Here is a 20,033-nt window from a genome sequence, read left to right as displayed (position 1 = left end):
AGACGCTTTTCACTCGTTCACCCCAACAACAGTGTTTAATACACTGCATGGTGGAATACCTGCCTTGTTATGTTGCTAATGAGAGGTGTGTGTGTGAGGGCTCTACATAAAAAGGAATTCCAGTGATTAAACATGTCACAGAATGGTGTAACACACACACACACACACACACACACACACACACACCATCACAGGTGTAACAGGTATTGGTATGCACGTATGAACTATGTACAGTATGTGTATTAGAATAACTTCGTCTTTTTCACGCTGTAAACACCTGAATACTCGCAGGCATGCATCGTGGCACCCTCGAGGCACATGTGACAGTCCGATAATTATGATCCATCGTCCACAACAGCTATCACACATCCGGTTACTGTATCTGTATTTTATATATTTTTAAAGATATAATATACACTGAGACTACTACTACTGTATATGTTTACAATAATAACTATTGCCTTATGAGTTCCCGATACGTGTGAGGCGTGTTTGTAATGGAAATCCAATTGATTTATAGATAATCAGAAACAACATTCGGGGAATTTTATAATTTTTGATAGTTATCGTTTCACAAGGTTTAGTGTGATAATCAACGCTAAGTAACTCCACTTAACTCAGCTCGTCAGGTAAATGAGTAGGATATCTTGTAACTAATAACTGAAGGTAGCTGATACTAACTAAATATTGTTGTGAGACGGTCGAGCACGCTGTTGTTTTGACCTTCAGCCATCCTGTAAACAATGGGTGACGTCACGTGTGTTTGTGTGATGTAGTTTAGGTTGTAGTATAAGTGTACCTGGTGGCCTCTTGTATACCTGGTGGCCTCTCTTGTATACCTGGTGGCCTCTCTTGTATACCTGGTGACCTCTGTACCTCGTGACCTCTCCTGTAAAAAGGAGTAAAGATAAAGATGACTGAACGTTGACCATTATCATACCATAAGTATTTAATCACACTGATACAGACACACTCGAGTCCTCTCTTTAACTATGATATTGAGATATAGGGGGAGGGAGGTGGGGAGGGTGTAGGGAGGGGAGGGGAAGGAGGGTTGGTGGTAAAGTATGAAGTACCCCCGTGGATCCCCCCCCCCTCCCCGTGTGCACCCCGTTTCCTCGTGGCCCCCCCCTATGTGCACCCCTTGTCCCCGTCCTCTTGTGCACTGCCTTCGCCTGACGTACCCTCCTCCCTGTGCACCTCCTCCCCGTGTGCACCCCTTCTCCTCACGTGCACAACCCCCCCCCCGCCCCCAGGAAACACTCTGAAACACGTATAGCTCACGTTCTCATTGGAGTTTGTTGTTGTTTTTCCCTAACATTTATGCGTTAATACAAGCATTTGAAGACGTTTTATACGATACATATTTACCCTTGATATGATAAACCTCTAACAAAATATACACTTAAAACAGACCATACAATAGATCTCACTATGGTCGCTTGAGACATACAGTAGTCCAGCCGATGCCGCCACAGTCTAATCTCTCTGTCTGTATGACTGTCAAACTAGGTAAATAGTGGATGGAGATTTTTTTCGATATGATTCCCAACCACAAAAACACACATAGTCACAGAGGCAGAGGTGGTACAGTTACTCCAGCAGGTTATAGGTTAGGTTAGGTTGGGATTGGTTGGGTTGGAAAATGAATGTTTAATTTGGTAGGCAGTAGGAAGGTCTTGGACGTGGTAGTTTTTTGCGTTAGTTCAAAGCTGATGGTGGAGATTAGTTCATTAAGGTTATCAAAGGAGTGTGTGTGTGTGTGTGTGTGTGTGTGTGTGTGTGTGTGTGTGTGTGTGTGTGTGTGTGTGTGTGTGTGTGTGTGTGTGTGTGTGTGTGTGTGTGTGGATCAGTCCTGCCATGACACTTCCCGACTCTTATATATTTTTTAAAGTCCATAAACACCAGATTGAGCAAGATATTAGAGCTAAACTATATTGCTGTAATGTTTAACCTTTGGACCAGAAATTTAAGTAGAAACATAGACAGAAGAATGTGAGAAAAACTTTGGGTTAAGGAACGGTCTTGGACTAATCATGCTTAAGAAACACAAATATTAGGATCTGAGATAAAGGAATACCTAACTATCCACTATTTTATTAAGAGAAAGATCAGGAGTTTAGTCAAAACGTCACATTATTCACTTTAATGAGTTAAACTTAAATAGCAAAGAAAACAGAGGAGGCACCAGCACACCAGAGAAAGTGAGAGGCTCTTGGGGGAGAACATTACCCACGAAGGTCATGTTGCTCGGTGCTGTGATGTATACTGCCTCGTCCCTCAGGAAGTCATTTACCACACATACCAGAGTTTTGCGTAGGTAGTTAAGTCTACAGGGTCGAGGGGAGGTTGTTACAAGGTCGTTTGTAAGGGCAGGCTGCAGCAATAGGTGGTGGTGTGTAAGGGGAGGGGTGGTGTTGTGTAAGGGTAGGGCTGCAGCCAAAGGTGGTGGTGTGTAAGGGCGGGGCTGCGGCTATAGGTGGTGGTGTGTAAGGGAAGGGCTGCAACTATAGGTGGTGGTGTGTAAGGGCAGGGCTGCAGCAATAGGTGGTGGAGTGTAAGGGCAGGACTGCAGCTATAGGTGGTGGGGTGTAAGGGCAGGGCTGCAGCTATAGGAGGTGGTGTGTAAGGGCAGGGCCGCAGCTATAGGTGGTGGTGTGTAAGGGAGGGGCTGCAGCTATAGGTGTTGGTGTGTAAGGGCAGGGCCAGCTATAGGTGGTGGTGTGGCAGGGCTGCAGCTATAGGTGGTGGTGTGTAAGGGCAGGACTGCAGCTATAGGTGGTGGTGTGTAAGAGCAGGACTGCAGCTATAGGTGGTGGTGTGTAAGGGCAGGGGATGCAGCTATAGGTGGTGGTATGTAAGGGCAGGGCTGCAGCTATACACTAGGTGGTGGTGTGAAAGGGAGGGCTGCAGGTATAGGTGGTGGTGTATAAGGGCAGGGCTGCAGCTATAGGTGGTGGTGTGTAGAGGAGGGCTGCAGCTATAGCTGGTGGTGTGTAAGGAAAGAGCTGCAGCTATCGGTGGTGATGTATAAGAGGAGGGCTGCAGCTATAGGTGGTGGTGTGTAAAGGAGAGAGCTGCAGCTATCGGTGGTGATGTGTAAGGGCAGGGCTGCAGCTATAGGTGGTGGTGTGTAAGGAGAGGCTGCAGCATAGGTGGTGGTGTGGGCACGGCTGCAGCTATAGGTGGTGTGTAAGAGGAGGGCTGCAGCTATAGGTGGTGGTGTGAAGGAGAGCTGCAGCTATAGGTGGTGATGTGTGGGCAGGGCTGCAGCTATAGGTGGTGTGTGCTGCAGCTATAGGTGTGGTGTGTAAGGGCAGGGCTGCAGCTATAGGTGGTGGTGTGTAGCTATAGGTGGTGGTGTGTAAAGGAGAGAGCTGCAGCTATAGGTGGTGATGTGGGGCAGGGCTGCAGCTATAGGTGGTGGTGTGTAGGAGGGCTGCAGCTATAGGTGGTGCTGTGTGAGAGCTTCATCTACAGGTGGTGGTGTGTAAGGGCAGGGCCGCAGCTATAGGTGGTGGTGTGTAAGAGGAGGGCTGCAGCTATAGGTGGAGGTGTGTAAAGGAGAGAGCGGCAGCTATAGATGGTGATGTGTAAGAGGAGGGCTGCAGCTATAGGTGGTGCTGTGTAAGGGAGAGAGCTGCAGCTATAGGTGGTGGTGTGTAAGAGCAGGGCTGCAGCTATAGGTGGTGGTGTGTAAGAGGAGGGCTGCAGCTATAGGTGGTGGTTGTGTGTGAGGATAATGTGGGGTCGTGTGTTTTGTCAAATGTAGGTCATATACAGTATAGGACAGTCAACCTAGATCCTTCCGACAACTTTGTTCCTTGACCACGATTATCTTATCAGATGCATTTTTACACCTGTCAAAATATATATGTGAGAATCCATCCTTGTGACGTATAGCTTAATTTTAGTTGATTATAAATATTTTTACATCACTAATTAGGGTTAAATTAATATATGACCTTTTGAGAAACCTAATTATTATTGATCTTAATAGCGTTCGTGTTAAGGTATCCCACTTCAAGAGATATGGCGTTCAGACACTTCACTAAGCAGTTGAGTATTTCCTAACTTTAGATTATCGGTAGATTATAAAAAGAAACTAACGAACGTCATAGAAACTAAATTGTTTTATCTTTCCAAATAATAAATCATAGAAAAAACTAAAGAAATGGATAGGCAGGTAAAATATATCTAAGTGAATATATTCCGTTCGTGTAAAGGCTCATGACTTCAAGGCTGGCGGGGCGTAAGGGACAGACTCACCATGGTGGAGCGTTGTCAGAGGGTTCGAATGATCTGTTACACATTCCTGGACGAGAGGCGCCAACGGGTTGACTACTTTCTGGGAACACTTTTGCTAAGGTTACCCGGAGTAATAGGAGAGGGGAGGGGGGGGCTTTGGTGAGTACTGTAAATAATAAAATAATAAATAATAAACAGTTTATTAATAGAGTAGCAGCCGGTGGCTGAAAATATACAAACTTACATGTGATTTAGACATAATAATATACGTTTAATACATTTACAGGGCTGTACAGTACATAAATCAGGAGCTGTTTATTATTTTAACAATAGATGGGATGGTGCTATTCTTATATCTATCAGTGCGGGCTCTTATGGGCTGAATTTTGTTGTAGTGGCTGACTGCTCGAGGTGGGCGGGGGACTGCTGGTGGCAGCAAGTGGCGATGATGAGGATGGTGCAGTAGTCCACTACCAAACCCTGCTAGTGCGTGGTGGTGGAGGTCACTGAGATATGGCATTTCTAGGGTGGAGAGAGTGTTGTTGTAGCCTGAGTAGTCTGCACCGACCATGATTCTGCAGGCCCTCTTCTGTACCTTCTCTAGCTGACGTTGTTAGGTAGAGTTGAGAGAAGACGACCAGGCTGGTGATGCATATGTTAATTTGGGGAGTATAAATGCGTTGTAGATAGTCCTCAGCTCTGGCGTGGGTGCCCCAAGAGATCTGAGCTGTCGTAGCATGTAGAGTCGGTAACTGGAGAGGATGTGCACCCACTGTAACTGCTGGAGCTTGCACTGGAGTGGTGGCGGTATTGAAGTGCATGACTACGGTTTTGGTGTGATTGATGGTGACCTTGTTCTCTGTAGTCTATGCCTGTAGCCTGTCCAGGGTGGCTTGTGGCGATGAGTAGTCCGGTGAGGTGTTGACCACTGTAACCCCCACAGTGCAGTCATCCATGTACTTCCACCTGTGAGGAGTGTACGATAGAGCATCGTTGATCGGGATTAGGAAGCACAGTGGTCCCATCTTGGTCCCCTGGGGAACACCGCAGGTGAGGTGTTGGAATGTGGAGACAGAACCCTGGTACCTCACTGCCTGACGATGCTCACTCAAGAAATCAGTGAGCCATGAGACCAGGTTGGTGGGCAGCCCTAGTGCAATGGCCTTGTTGATAACAGTGCAGTGATCAACAAGGTCAAAAGCCTTTTTGAAGTCAACAAGGGCAACGGCCAGTGATGTCTTATTTCTCCGGGTTTTTGTGCAGAAAGTCCAGGAAACTGATTAAGTAGTGTGATGTAGAGGAGGTCCTCATATTGCCAAATTGCTGTGGATCAACTGGCTGATGAATACTAGCAAATGCCCTTTCAAGAACAAAGTCTTCACAGAGTAGACTGGGTATGGGGTAATGGCAGCTGGCCTGAGGTCATTAAGGGACTGTTGGGTGGGGATCTTGGAGATAGGGGTGACAAATGCGGTTTTCCATTCATTAGGGCATTTGCTTTGTCTGAGGGATGCATTAATAATGGAACAGAGGGGGATGGCAAGCTCGAATGCAAACTCCTTGTAAATTTTGATTGGGAGGTCAATTGGGGTTGTAGAGCGTTTGGATTTAAATTTCAGGAGTTTGTTGGCAATTTCAAATGGTTGAACGCTGGGAGGGGAGGAGGGGGAAGGTAAATAGGCCGGGAGGAGAGTGAGGTCAAGACTAGGGAGGGTATGACATATGGTAGGAAAGTGGTTATTAATTGTCTCAGCTGCCTCCTCATTAGGTAAATAAGAGATAAAAGGAAATGTGGGAGACTGACGGTTAAGACCACAGAGATCTTTTACCTAAGAGTACCACTGACCGATGCCGACTTCCTTGAGGCCGTGCACTTTCCTGGGATAATAAGACTTCTTGGCTGACTTGATTTCCCTGATGACCTGATTACGTAGACTTTTGTACAGGCGGTTGTTGGTGTAGTATGCCTTGTTGCGCTTCTCAATTAGTCTTTTGATACGGGGTGTAATCCACGTGACATCATCTGGGTGAATCCTCAGTGTCTTGGCTGGAAAGAAGTGGTGGGAGGCTTTGGTGATAGTGTCCAGGTAATTATCCCACTTGTTCTGCACATCGTCTACCGTGATCACTTCAGTCCAGGGATACCGGGTCACCCATTGTCCGAAACTCCGCATGGCAGTCAGGGGTAGGTCGGTAAGTCCTGGTGACAACTGGCGGTCGTGAGATGGTAGGTGAAGGTGACCACAGTAGAGACAGGTGGGTGCTCCGCCCCATGGGAGGCAGCGGCTGGGGGGAAGATAGTGGTTGCCGAGATCAGTCATGCTGAGGTGTGTGTGTGTGTGTGTTTTATTTCCTTATATATTCACAGTACATGAGAAGAACATTTATTATATACAACAAATAAACTGAATAATCTTTAAGAAGCTATAAGCGTGTCACCTACCTCTCTCTCTCTCTCTCTCTCTCTCTCTCTCATTCTTTTTGTAGTTATTTTGTAAGTTACTTCACCTCACCTAAACACTTTATCTGCCGTTGGTGGACCATAAACCACACGTTTTACTTCTCCTTATCACACTTCAGAACTATCACGGGATACTCTTACTTAAAGGAACCACAACACATCCCAGAACTGACGGTGTTACGGGGAAGCCAAGTTGTGTGGGAGAGGGGGGCGAGGGGAGGGAGGGAGGGAGGGGGACTCAATAAACCCTATAAAAAGTTGTGGGATGTTGCCGAAAAACTATTATTTCTACCAGGAAGATGACGTGAGACAGTGGTTGTGAAAGTGTTGTATTTGCTCTCTCTCTCTCTCTCTCTCTCTCTCTCTCTCTCTCTCTCTCCGTCTTGGGTGTTGGGATGTTATCTTCCTCAGGCCAAGAGAGACATATGACTACTGTATATATTTACCTCTCCGTGCGTCCGTGAATTGTAAATACAACTCAAACAAATGACAGTCGATTCTGACCAAAGTTGGTATGTAAACAAAACACGATCTGTGTGTGTGTGTGTGTGTGTGTGTGTGTGTGTGTGTGTGTTCCAAATTACAAATTGAGTACAATACGTCCAGATTCTCCTATTAACACACACGCACAAGGACACACACACACACACACACACACAAACGACTCATTAAGAATCTCTCCAGTACTTTTAAGACAACTTTCCCATATCTACCATTTAAACTTTATAAATCTCTGCACTCACCACCACCACCACTACCACACTCTTCCTCACCACCACCACACTCTCCTCACCACTACCACACTCTCCCTTACCACCACCACACTCATCTCACCACCACCACACTCTCCTCACCACCACCACCACAGTTTCCCTCACCACCACCACAGTTTCCCTCACCACCACACTCTCCCAAACCACAACCACACTCTCCCTCACCACCACCACAGTTCCCTCACCACCATCACAGTTTCCTCACCACCACCACAGTTTCCCTCACCACCACCACACTCTCCTCACCACCCACCACACCACCACCACAGTTTCCCTCACCACCACCACAGTTTCCCTCACCACCACCAGTTTCCCTCACCACCACCACAGTTTCCCTCACCACCACCAGTTTCCCTCACCACCACCACAGTTTCCCTCACCACCACCACACTCTCCCAAACCACAACCACACACTGCCCTCCGTTTGGTTAATCTTAGGATGAAATAAGCAGGGGAGAGGGAGCTTATCTTGAGCTAATCCGATAATTACTATGTTAATCTGAAGAGTGAAGGAACGTACAGTGTATAGTGATGATGACAGTCTGGTGGTAATGTTCCCAAGGTAACAACGCCTGGTAGGAGATATTGAGTGCCACCTTGCCACACCAGTGCCAACCTCACCGCATTAATGAGGCTCTCTCTCTCTCACTTAATGTAGGCACGTCTTCCCTCCTCTAACTTCCAACTTCCCCCTTACTCCCTCTCTTCCACCTGCTTCCCTTCCTCCTCCTCCTGCCTTAGCAACGTGTGCAAGGGATCAAAACTCCACATTGTAATGGTTAAATATTCCTCATTATTGAAGTTGTTTGGGATCACAGTCACCAGTAGTCGTGATCATAATACAGCTGAACGCTTCACTGAATATCATTAACTCTGTCTCCAAGGTGCCGAATGCATGTCAGTCTTACACAACACTTAGTTGTTACGTATAACCAAGGTCTAGGTAGTCTGTAGACCCTTGCCTGTAACAGCCTGAATTATGGTGCTCGCTGCTCACGTCCGTTTTCACAATATCGATTACATGAACTTGATATACTGGAGTTGAAGTGATTATTTTTCCTGAATTTTTAATTTTGATTTTACGTGTTTAATATTTTATCCTACATAATTGTCTCTGTTTTCCTGTTTAAGATATAAGATTCTGTTTATTTAATATGCAGTTCGTTAATTAATTACAAGTGGGTACAGTTGTTGTCTGCCTCTAGTCTTCCCGCGCGCGACCATGACGGTGCCCAGCGTCCCAGGACCCAGATTCACCGGCACTACTGAGACACTTCCTCCACTCCTCTCCACTTCTGACGATCTGTTTCATTACGTTATCCTTTCTTTCGTTATTTCACAATTTGTCAACGAAATCCAGTCTATTACTCACTTCTCTTCAATCTTGGTCACAGCACACGTCATTCCTTACCATGCCAATTCCACTCTATTCAAGTTCATGTGTTAAATCTGAGTCTATTCAAGTTGCCTTAGGTGGACTTCGTCATCATCAAACTCACTTGTGATAGATTTACATCCTCGACCATTATATCTGGTGGTCCACGAGTCTCCATGGTTGGTGTGGTATTTTTGTTGTACAGGGTGTTCAAAATTTGCCTGTGCACCTATTCAGTAATTAACAATATTATCACCATTCCCAATAGTTTTGGTAATTATAACAAGGAAATTAACTATAGGTATGTTGTTAATAATGCAGGCATATGGGGACTTCTCGATCACTGTACTCCAGTACGAGACAGCCCTTCAGATCCCCGTTTTCTATCGCTCATGGTTAATAAACCCTTAACTCATGAGACATAAAGGCTATCATGAACTTAGCATGCTTCCCTGTTGGGCGCTGTAAACGCTTTTGCGCTTAACCTTACACAAGGATGTAGGGGGGTGCCCAATAAAAAAAAATACATAAAAAAATAAGACGCTGGATTATGTGTAATAAGTTTACCCTAAACTTTGATAAAACTCATTACAGTACATTAAGTTCTCTTGAGAGACTTGGTTCTGCTGTGCTTTGGGTATAAAAATCTTAATCGAAAAGAAAATACGAAGTTCCTTGGCTTTCTGACAATATTATAATCACGTAAATTTTAATAAATACAGCTAGGAGCAGGAACCGCGTTTATATACTTTCTCCTCTTCGCCACTGATACGCCTTTTAGCCGCTTGGGCAGTGGGTCTCAATCTCTGTTAGGCACTGTTGGCAAGTACTGGACACGTACTTGCTCCAACACTTGCAGGTACAGATATTTTGGCTGCTAGCCAGTGACAGGTCATATAATTGTACCAAATTAAGAACTCGTTATATTTCACAAAGGGGATTCGTGGTTCAAGAGTGTGGGGAACGGGTTGTTTTGTTCACACTCAGGATGGGATGGAGAAAGGAAACTCACAATGCGCTCTCTGTATACATATTGTATTGGATGTACAGTGCAGCTTGGTGCTGGGAAGTGGCAGCGTGGTTACAAGCGTGATGTAGAGAGAGCTGGTTGGTGAGGGTGCTCAGAGGAGGACAGCTTGTGGATCGCCATGGTCGCCGGCGGGAGCGAGGACCGCCAGGCAGCGGCGGAGGAGGAGGTGTTGCTTGCTGGTTGGTGTAGGTAGAAAAGAGAGGTAGGTCACCACGAGGTCAGGTCTTATATAGCGGAGGTAGGCGTGGCTTAATAGTTGACCTCCGTCATGTAAGGCGGCGCTGGTTGACCTAGACCACGAGGGGTGGGCTACTCAACGACAAGCAGCGGTTGTAGGGGAGGAACCCACTACAAGAGCTCGGGTTTGAGGGGCAGGTGCAGGATTCATGGTTGTCGGGTTCAGGTACTATGAACCAACTGCAGTTGTTGTTATTGTTATAATGTTATCACTGCACTTCAACAATGAAGGTCTTTAAGCGCATAAAAATGTTAGTAATACTCTAGTCCAACAAAATTAAAAGTTATAAAAGCCGCGTCCAGTGAGGTGTTACAGCATAGATGGCGCCACTTGTTTGTTTACCAAGTTTCGCGGGAAAAAGCTGAGTGACTTAGCTGTGAGGATGGTGCAGAAGACCATACTGTAAGTGTATCTCAGTGTTAGTGCCTTAGCTGTGAGGATGGTGCAGAAGACCATACTGTAAGTGTATCTCAGTGTTAGTGACTTAGCTGTGAGGATGGTGCAGAAGACCATACTGTAAGTGTATCTCAGTGTTAGTGACTTAGCTGTGAGGATGGTGCAGAAGACCATACTGTAAGTGTATCTCAGTGTTAGTGACTTAGCTGTGAGGATGGTGCAGAAGACCATACTGTAAGTGTATCTCAGTGTTAGTGACTTAGCTGTGAGGATGGTGCAGAAGACCATACTGTAAGTGTATCTCAGTGTTAGTGACTTAGCTGTGAGGATGGTGCAGAAGACCATACTGTAAGTGTATCTCAGTGTTAGTGACTTAGCTGTGAGGATGGTGCAGAAGACCATACTGTAAGTGTATCTCAGTGTTAGTGACTTAGCTGTGAGGATGGTGCAGAAGACCATACTGTAAGTGTATCTCAGTGTTAGTGACTTAGCTGTGAGGATGGTGCAGAAGACCATACTGTAAGTGTATCTCAGTGTTAGTGACTTAGCTGTGAGGATGGTGCAGAAGACCATACTGTAAGTGTATCTCAGTGTTAGTGACTTAGCTGTGAGGATGGTGCAGAAGACCATACTGTAAGTGTATCTCAGTGTTAGTGACTTAGCTGTGAGGATGGTGCAGAAGACCATACTGTAAGTGTATCTCAGTGTTAGTGACTTAGCTGTGAGGATGGTGCAGAAGACCATACTGTAAGTGTATCTCAGTGTTAGTGACTTAGCTGTGAGGATGGTGCAGAAGACCATACTGTAAGTGTATCTCAGTGTTAGTGACTTAGCTGTGAGGATGGTGCAGAAGACCATACTGTAAGTGTATCTCAGTGTTAGTGACTTAGCTGTGAGGATGGTGCAGAAGACAATACTGTAAGTGTATCTCAGTGTTAGTGACTTAGTGTATCTCAGTGTTAGTGACTTAGCTGTGAGGATGGTGCAGAAGACCATACTGTAAGTGTATCTCAGTGTTAGTGACTTAGCTGTGAGGATGGTGCAGAAGACCATACTGTAAGTGTATCTCAGTGTTAGTGACTTAGCTGTGAGGATGGTGCAGAAGACCATACTGTAAGTGTATCTCAGTGTTAGTGACTTAGCTGTGAGGATGGTGCAGAAGACCATACTGTAAGTGTATGGTGCAGAAGACCATACTGTAAGTGTATCTCAGTGTTAGTGACTTAGCTGTGAGGATGGTGCAGAAGACCATAGTGTATCTCAGTGTTAGTGACTTAGCTGTGAGGATGGTGCAGAAGACCATACTGTAAGTGTATCTCAGTGTTAGTGACTTAGCTGTGAGGATGGTGCAGAAGACCATACTGTAAGTGTATCTCAGTGTTAGTGACTTAGCTGTGAGGATGGTGCAGAAGACAATACTGTAAGTGTATCTCAGTGTTAGTGACTTAGCTGTGAGGATGGTGCAGAAGACAATACTGTAAGTGTATCTCAGTGTTAGTGACTTAGCTGTGAGGATGGTGCAGAAGACCATACTGTAAGTGTATCTCAGTGTTAGCATCTTGTATTCCAGAACTGATAATAAGAACGCCGTCAAGTGTAGTTAGTCAACAGTTATATCTGAAAAAGAAAAGCTCAAGTTCTTGGGTGATAGGGAATGTTCTTGGGTTCAAATCTAGGTATGGGCTTAATGTAAGTTACAACTTTGACAAACTAGCAAGTATCTGTATATAGAAAAGCATAAACCGGTGAATTGCTGATTAAATGATGGGTTCGTCGAGTTAAGTTATATGCTGGGGTTAATGTTAATGGTGGAGGAGACGGTTAACACCAGGAGTTTATAGATTGGAGCGAAAATTCCAGAGATGTTATTTGCATGGTTCTAACTAACTAAATGCACAAGATTAATACTGGCAACCATTTGCGAATACATGTGTATTGGTACAGCAGCCTTATGCGGTCCGACTAATTACCCACATGTACCCAAATATAGCCGGAATGAAGTCAAATAATGGTCCTAGATGAATAAATCGGACTGCCAATCACTTCTCGACTAGTATTTGGTGTCAGAAAGTCACAAAAAATTGGTAAACTTAATTTAATCTGAGTTGGGTTAGGTTAGGTTAGGTACATGCACTTGATCTATTAACTCAGATTAAATTAAGTTTCCCAATTTTTTGTGACTTCGTGACACCAAATACTAGTCGAGGTTAGGTTAGGTTAGGTACATGCACTCGATCTATTAACTCAGATTAAATTAAGTTTACCAATTTTTTGTGACTTTGTGACACCAAATACTAGTCGAGAAGTGATTCACAGTCCGATTTATTCATCTAGGACCATTATTTGACTTCATTGCGACTACATTTGGGTAATTCCTCGCTCCGTCGGTACATGCACGCGATCTATTAACTCAGATTAAAGTAAGTTTTCCAATTTTTTGTGACTTTCTGACACCATATACTCGTCGAGAAGTGATTGGCAGTCCGATTTATTCATCTAGGACCATTATTTGACTTCATTCCGGCTATATTTGGGTACATTTGGGTAATTAGTCGGACCCGCCTTATGGGTTAATATTCCTTTTTATCTCAATGGATATTTCCGATTTTTTACCATTATCACTAACATAGGATTCTTTTTTAGATTAAGTTAAGTCAATTAAAGAACACCAAAATGAAAATTTACCCCCAAAAAATGTCTTAATAGACATACTTTATTGTCTATTGGTACAGCAGCCTAATGCTAACCTAACCTAACCTAACCGTACCGCATTTTGCTCATGTGTGATTCTCTCATACCATTAACCACACAGTCCGTCAATATGGCTGCTGCACCTGCATCCAGTATGATAAGAAAATCAATACGAAAATGCACAGAACCTAACGTAACCTGACCTAATGGTAAATTTGTATAAATTGCCTCCAACCGAATCTCAAGAATTTTATCTTTGCAATCAATAGTTCAGCAACTGGAGATGTGAAATTGCCATAATTTATTTCCTCTCCTACAAAGCACTTAGATGTTAAATTTCTGCCATAAGACGTTTATCACTTTAAAGGAAAAAGTTGTGTATCGTTTATATTATGAACTATCATCCAAACAACATCTTTGGAAAAAATGAACCATTTGTTTAAATTCCTTCTGGTGTTAACAATCTCCTCCACTATTACGGGTTGATAATTGAACATTGTTCAGAGGTTGGTGATACTGTATTTAAGAAGAGCACAGAATCAAGAATTGTACAAAGGTGCTTCAGATTTTGTCACAATAACCCTCTGGTACTCTTGGCCAGGGTCAGAAATATCTCCCTCTCTCACATTCTTTTGACGCAGGTTGCGTTGAGAACAGGAACGGTTTTTCCATTTTATTAAACATTGGGTAGAACGATCCAGACCAAATTGCACCCCAAGAGATGCATCTGCCAGCCCACAAGGCTAGTGGGAGGAACTTGGTGGTTGATGGGGCCAATCCACTGTTCCTGCATTTCAGCTTATGGGGGGGGCTCTCAGTGTGAGTTATGGCTGGCTGAGCAGGAGAAGATTCACCAGCATAGCAGTGCTTAGCGATGCAATTTGCATCAAAAGACCATATGAGGGTTAATACCAGTAGATGATCTTTTGTGGGCTCAATTGTCATCATTATACTTTTGTTATTGTCAAACTAAATTAATGTCTTTTCTTTCCTACAGGTCATTTTTCTCGGCCCCTAAGGTGAAAAAGCCAGATGAAGGAGCATCTGGAGGAAGCTCACAAGGAGAAAATAAAAATACAAAGTTAGTTTTAAACTTTTATTTCTACATTGTATTGTATTATGAGCTCCTGTACTTTTGATTTTAAAGAGTTATGGAAGATAATAACTTAGACAATACTTTACTTGGCTTGAGTGTACAATAAAGACTTCAGTATGATATGTACTGTACTGAATAAAGAGCTTCTGTACACAATATATGTGGTATATAATTGAAATGGAGGAAATATTTACTGGAAATTGTGCATGTCATTTTATGCTCTGAATTTTAGTTTTTAAATTATCAGTCAGTCACAATTTATGTAATTTGAGTACTGTATATAAATGCTGTAGGTGTTTGTTTGTAATCTCACCATTTGACCGTCTTGTTGAGAGGCATTAGAGATAAGAGGGAACCAGACTTCATGGTTCCTCTTATTGTTATGTTGTTGATTGGCAATACATTCAATAATGTCATGAAAAAGTAAGGAATAAAATTTAGGTAAACCAGCTACCTGGAATCCATGTGATTGCATATTCCGGCAGTTACTTTTTTCTTCATAATATGTGTTGATAAACGGTTGTCATAATAAAAAAATTTTTGCTGTAAAATTCAAGTGATCATGAACTATTCTCTCATACCTCTATTGTGAGTGATTGAGCAGAAGTTTATAATGTTTTCCTGTTAGTATCATCTAATGTTCCATCCTTACAGGAACGACTATACAGAGGAAGACGATTCTCCTGTGAAAAAAACGCCTCGTCATAAAGCCCGGGTAATTGAGAGCGATAGCGAGGAGGAGGGGGAACAAGTTCCCTCTACAAGGTATGTACTGTAAAGCATATTTCATTGTGACATAAAAAATGTTTAGTGGCAATGTGTGCTGTAAGGAATAGTGAAAAAGATGGACCATTATGTGAGTGAGATGGTCGTATTACTTAACTTTGCCCTCTTTAACACCGATTAGCTTACTAGCTGTTTAGGGGGTCAGTCACGAGTGCGAGATTCATCAGCCAATCATAGGCAGCCCATGCACTCACATGACAGTTAGTAGCCATTTGTAGCTCATGAGCACTCTGAGCTTACCCACCCATGCAAATTCGTTCCCATGCCCGGAATAGAGACATTTTTCTCATAATTTTTCGGAATACTAAAATATAAAATAAATTCGGGTAATGGGGAGTTCCAGGATTAAAGAATCTGGCTAACAGAGAGATTACTGTAATTTTTTTTTATTTTTTTTTATTTTTTTATTGGGCACTCCCCTACATCCTTGTGTAAGGTGAAGCACAGAAGCGTTTACAGTGCCCAACAGGGAAGCATGCTAAGTTCATGCTTGCCTTTATGTCTCATGAGTTAAGGGCGTAGAAGCCTGAAGAGTCAAGGGCATAGAATCCTGAAGAGTCAATGGTTTTTATGTCATCAAGTTATTGGAAGCTCCAACAACTTGTCCCTGAATACGAATTCGCAACTTTCGATTTACACCAGGTACCTACTTTACTGCTAGGTGAACAGGGACTAATGGGGGCTAGGAAGTATGTCCAAACAACTTCCACCGGCCCGGGAATCGAACCCGTGACATCTCGCTTGCGAAGGCAAGAGCGGTACCACTCTACCACCAGCACCCCCATTACTGTAATGTAATTTATGTTTTATGGCATTAGCTTCTACCTTTCTGGCATATACTGATCATTCTATGGGTTTTAATGCTTCTACCTCTCCCTCTACACATCCATTAAAGTTTATCCTTCTTCATAAAATAATAATATTTTTAATGCCCATCTTTCTGTATTAATTTAGTGAAAATTGCATGTCACTGAATGCCAAAAATAAATAAGAAAATAAGATGATCTAGATTATTTACTGTACTTTATGTACTGTATATTGATATACCTGGTAGTTATACTGTACTGTACTCTGTGATTTAGTTAGTGATTCAGTGATATCCTGTTCAGTTTACACATCCCCCCCCCCCTTCCCATTATTTTTAACCTCTGTGTTTTGTTCCAGTTCTTCACCTCATAAATCTGATGAAGAAAAAGAAAATATGACCAAGACCAGCCAAGAGACAAGCACAAACAAGGAGGAGGAGAATGTGAAGGATCAGAGTACAAAACAATCCAACGGTAGTCCTTCTACAAAGAAAGATGTTAATACTAAGAAAAAAAAGACTGCCATGAAGAAAAGTCTTACAACAAAGAAGGGAGTAAATGCAAACAAAGAAAAGAAGAAACAAACAAAACGAAAGAAGATCCCAGTCCCAAGACCCAGCCAAAAGAAGAACAAGGTTGAAGATGAGAACAAGAACTTGGAGGAGACGGAGTTAAAAGAATCAGATGACGAGGCCCGGGACACAGATACAAAAGATGATAAGAGTACAGGGTCAGAAAAGAACTCGGCAGCAGAAGACGAAGAAGAGATGGAGACGGAAGGTAGTGATGAAGATACAAAGACAGACAATAAAATGCAGGAAGACCAAGAAGATGAGATAAAGGAAGATGCTAGTACAGAAAAGAAAGAAAATGAAATGAAGGAAAGTAAGAATGAACCAACTCCTGGTTCATCAAAGTTCAGTACTGTTACCACCCCAGAGAAATCATCCACTTCATCGTTGAAGAGGTCTCCGGGATTCACACCAGAAACTGTTCCACCCATCAGAAAAACAGGTAAGTTTGACTCTGCATGAAATTTGCTTGAGGATTAATTCAGTTCTTTAAGCTTTCGAATGATAAATGTTCTGTTAAAGTTGTTTTGGTGTATAAGCTTGAGTATCAACCTACACATTCAGGATGGTATTTTCTTGAAGTTTTGTGTAGATATTATTGGAATATGTAGTTGCTCCATAGTGATGAAAGGTCTCTTGAAATTATTTAAAATAAATCCTTTCTTAATATTTCAGCTCGTAAACAGATGAAACGTAAGAGTGACAGTCTGGAGAGTAAACAAACAGAGATGGTAAAGAGGCTGAAAGGAGACAATGAGACATCCAGTACATCAAACAAGGAAGGCACTGGAGATGAGGACTCGGAATTGGAGAAAGATGAGGAGGAGAACTTAGAGAACAAAAAACAAAAGGATGTAAAAGAATCAATGGAGGTTGACAATTGTGATGATGCTGTTGAAAATAAAGAGAGTCCAGTCAAAACTAAAGAGAAGGCCGCACAGGGCAGGCTTAAACCCAAAGCTATCCACAGTTTTTTTGGTAAGTATCATTTTCTGACTGCCAAAAAAGGACACTTCAATGCTCTCTTCACTGTGCCTTCTCCAGAGTCCTCAAGTTTCAATGCATAACCACACTGTTTATTCATGCTCTTGTTCTTATCCTGAATTGGTAACAAAACGTATGGACTAAGCTGCCCGTCTCGTTCCTGCCCAGCACTTTCAGCTTATCAGTAAATAATGAACTTCTGTATTTTTCTCTTGGTTTGATGATGAGAAGAGAATGAGGAAGATGAAAATGTAGATTTTCATTATGTAAAGCACCAGTAAGTGAGGTTGGAGTGTCTGTGTGGGTAACATACAGGAAGTCAGCAGTGATAGAATGGATGCATGTTACCTTAAGTCACTTTGAATGGTGATGTGGCAACCATCTTGTACTGTAATTGGCATTATTTACAAGTGAAATAACTTTAAATTTTAAATATCCTGTTGTATTATTTTAACAGCTCCCAGACCAGCAAAACAAAATGATACATCCCTGACCACTAAGAGTTGTGTGGAGGAGGACGAGGCATCAGAAGAAGAAAATGACTCGTCTCCACGGAAGAAAGATAAGTCTCAAAAGAATGAGTCGTCACCTGGCAAAGATTCCTCAAAAGCTTCAAGTATGGCAAAGAAACCGGTGATAAATCCCTTTGCTCCCAAGCCTGCTGGTGCTGATGATATGGGTGCCAGCTATAACCCGGCCAAGAGTAAATATCATCCAATCACAGATGCCTTCTGGAAACGCAATGAAAAGTAAGAGTCACTGTTTTTTGTAATTTTTGTAGTTTATTGTAATTTAATGTACAAAACCTCTACAAAGAGAATATCTCATGGTTCTTGGTACTGTACATTATTTGAGTGGAGTGGTTGGGGGTGAATAAAGAAGAGAATACTGACAATCCCCAATTTTCAAAGATCCAGTTTACAAAAGTTTAAAGTTATGAGAAAATCCCAAGTTTTGATTTATGTAAATAAAAAAATTTCAGAATTATAATCCCCCTCCCCCATAATTTTTCACAGCTTTGGAAGATGTTGAGGTGCTGACACAGGCAACTCAGGGTTTCCCATACTGGACGTGGTCAGTTTATAAAGATACAGTACTGTACAGTACGGTAGTTAAATTATTAGCCTATACAGTATTGTAATTATCACCCAAAAATATTAATTAAAAACATGTTTTTGGGGGTGCATTTTCCTTATAGCCATCTATGTATCTTCGAGTTTATAATGGGAGACCTTGGTAAAATGTTTTTATATTTCCAGAAAATCAGTTTACTAAAGGTTTTCCTGGAATGGACCCCTTTATTAGATCAGAGACTGCCTGTTGGTCATGTCTCTAAAGATAGGTCAAGTGTTATGCCTGTTATGTTGTTGACACTTAAATCCATTTACTGAACCTTTCACTATTTGACAGAGTGCCTTATCTTGCCTTGGCCAAAACAATGGAACTGATTGAGAAGACAAGCGGCCGACTCAAGACAATTGAAATTCTGGCTAATTTATTCCGCTCAGTAATAGTGTTATCACCTGATGACCTCCTGCATTGTGTGTACCTGTGTCTCAACAAAGTGGCTCCTGCTTTTGAAGGTACAGTATTGTTTTTTTGTTTTTTTTCATTCTTTATAAGTTCATTGGAGGAAACCCTATCAGTAAACTGTGTAATAATAGATAGTTAGGATCACCTGAAGAATCCCCACCCCAGCTTCTTTCACCTGAAAAATAAGCATCCTAACACAAACCTAACCTAATACCATCGTCCCAGATAGCATTAGGGTGCTTAGTCTTTGTGATATAATCTGGGGTCGATATTCTTCATGTGTTCTGATAGTTATTTAATTGACTGTATTTCTAGCTTTCAAGAAAACAACTTTGTTTAACAGATTTTTTGTAATTTACCTTTTATTAGGCGTTGAGTTGGGCATCGGAGAGACAATCTTGATGAGCGCCATAGCTCAGGCGTCAGGACGGAGTATGGAGAAGATAAAGCTGGACGCAGAGCAAAAAGGAGATCTTGGAATTGTGGCAGAACAATCACGGTCCAACCAGAGGATAATGTTCCAGCCGGCCAAGTTGACTGTCCGAGCGGTGTTTGACAAGCTGAAAGACATTGCTCTCATGACCGGCAATGCAGTATGTAACTTTTTTGTTGTATTTAAGTTGATGATGTTTTATGTGTGTTTACTTGTATGTTTTAACTTGTAAGGGAGAATGTTTGAGCCTTAAATTAGCTTTACTGGACCTATTTAGCAATATTCTTTACTGATGAGAGAGGAGTACAGTACAGTACTATCAGACTCGGCATAAGAGGTGACTTATTCTTTCATTTTGCTTGCAGTAGAACTTGGAAAATTCATTTTACCACTTTTTTGAGGTACATTACGGGTATACCAATTTTTTATTTACTAACTGTAGTCATAGGTACAATATGTCATGCTGTCAGGTAGCAGCTTACAGACTGCACGAAAAGACTGATTTTAGAAAGCTTTTAATCATTTTATCAATTTGTCTGTCATTGATGGAATTACCAGATCGTTGATACTATTTTTCATCCTTAAATTTGTCAGAGTTTCTAACATATTGC

The 20,033-nt window shown here is 42.5% G+C and overlaps 1 protein-coding gene across 6 annotated transcripts in view; it reads left to right on the top strand.

The window, feature by feature from the left end:
- The window catches only part of LOC121870130 (DNA ligase 1-like), a 66,865-nt gene that overhangs the window by 32,418 nt on the left and 14,414 nt on the right, over window positions 1–20,033 (top strand). Inside the window, exons 1-9 of one of the 6 annotated variants that reach the window (XM_042371900.1) lie at window positions 10,466–10,510; window positions 11,703–11,719; window positions 14,210–14,293; window positions 14,963–15,073; window positions 16,259–16,914; window positions 17,148–17,450; window positions 17,914–18,205; window positions 18,867–19,039; window positions 19,359–19,582. In XM_042371900.1, the coding sequence (XP_042227834.1) occupies window positions 10,508–10,510; window positions 11,703–11,719; window positions 14,210–14,293; window positions 14,963–15,073; window positions 16,259–16,914; window positions 17,148–17,450; window positions 17,914–18,205; window positions 18,867–19,039; window positions 19,359–19,582 (1,863 nt within the window). In that variant the 5' untranslated portion in view covers window positions 10,466–10,507. Of the gene's footprint in view, window positions 1–10,055; window positions 10,090–10,207; window positions 10,291–10,428; window positions 10,528–11,404; window positions 11,440–11,702; window positions 11,720–14,209; window positions 14,294–14,962; window positions 15,074–16,258; window positions 16,915–17,147; window positions 17,451–17,913; window positions 18,206–18,866; window positions 19,040–19,358; window positions 19,583–20,033 lie in introns of those variants that run through there. The other 5 variants (XM_042371905.1, XM_042371903.1, XM_042371901.1 and 2 more) reach the window with 5 other exon arrangements.

This window comes from Homarus americanus, unplaced genomic scaffold, assembly GCF_018991925.1.
Source record: "Homarus americanus isolate GMGI-L3 unplaced genomic scaffold, GMGI_Hamer_2.0 scaffold32335, whole genome shotgun sequence".
Lineage (NCBI taxonomy): Eukaryota > Metazoa > Arthropoda > Malacostraca > Decapoda > Nephropidae > Homarus > Homarus americanus.
This window is presented reverse-complemented; position numbering and strand designations above follow the sequence as displayed.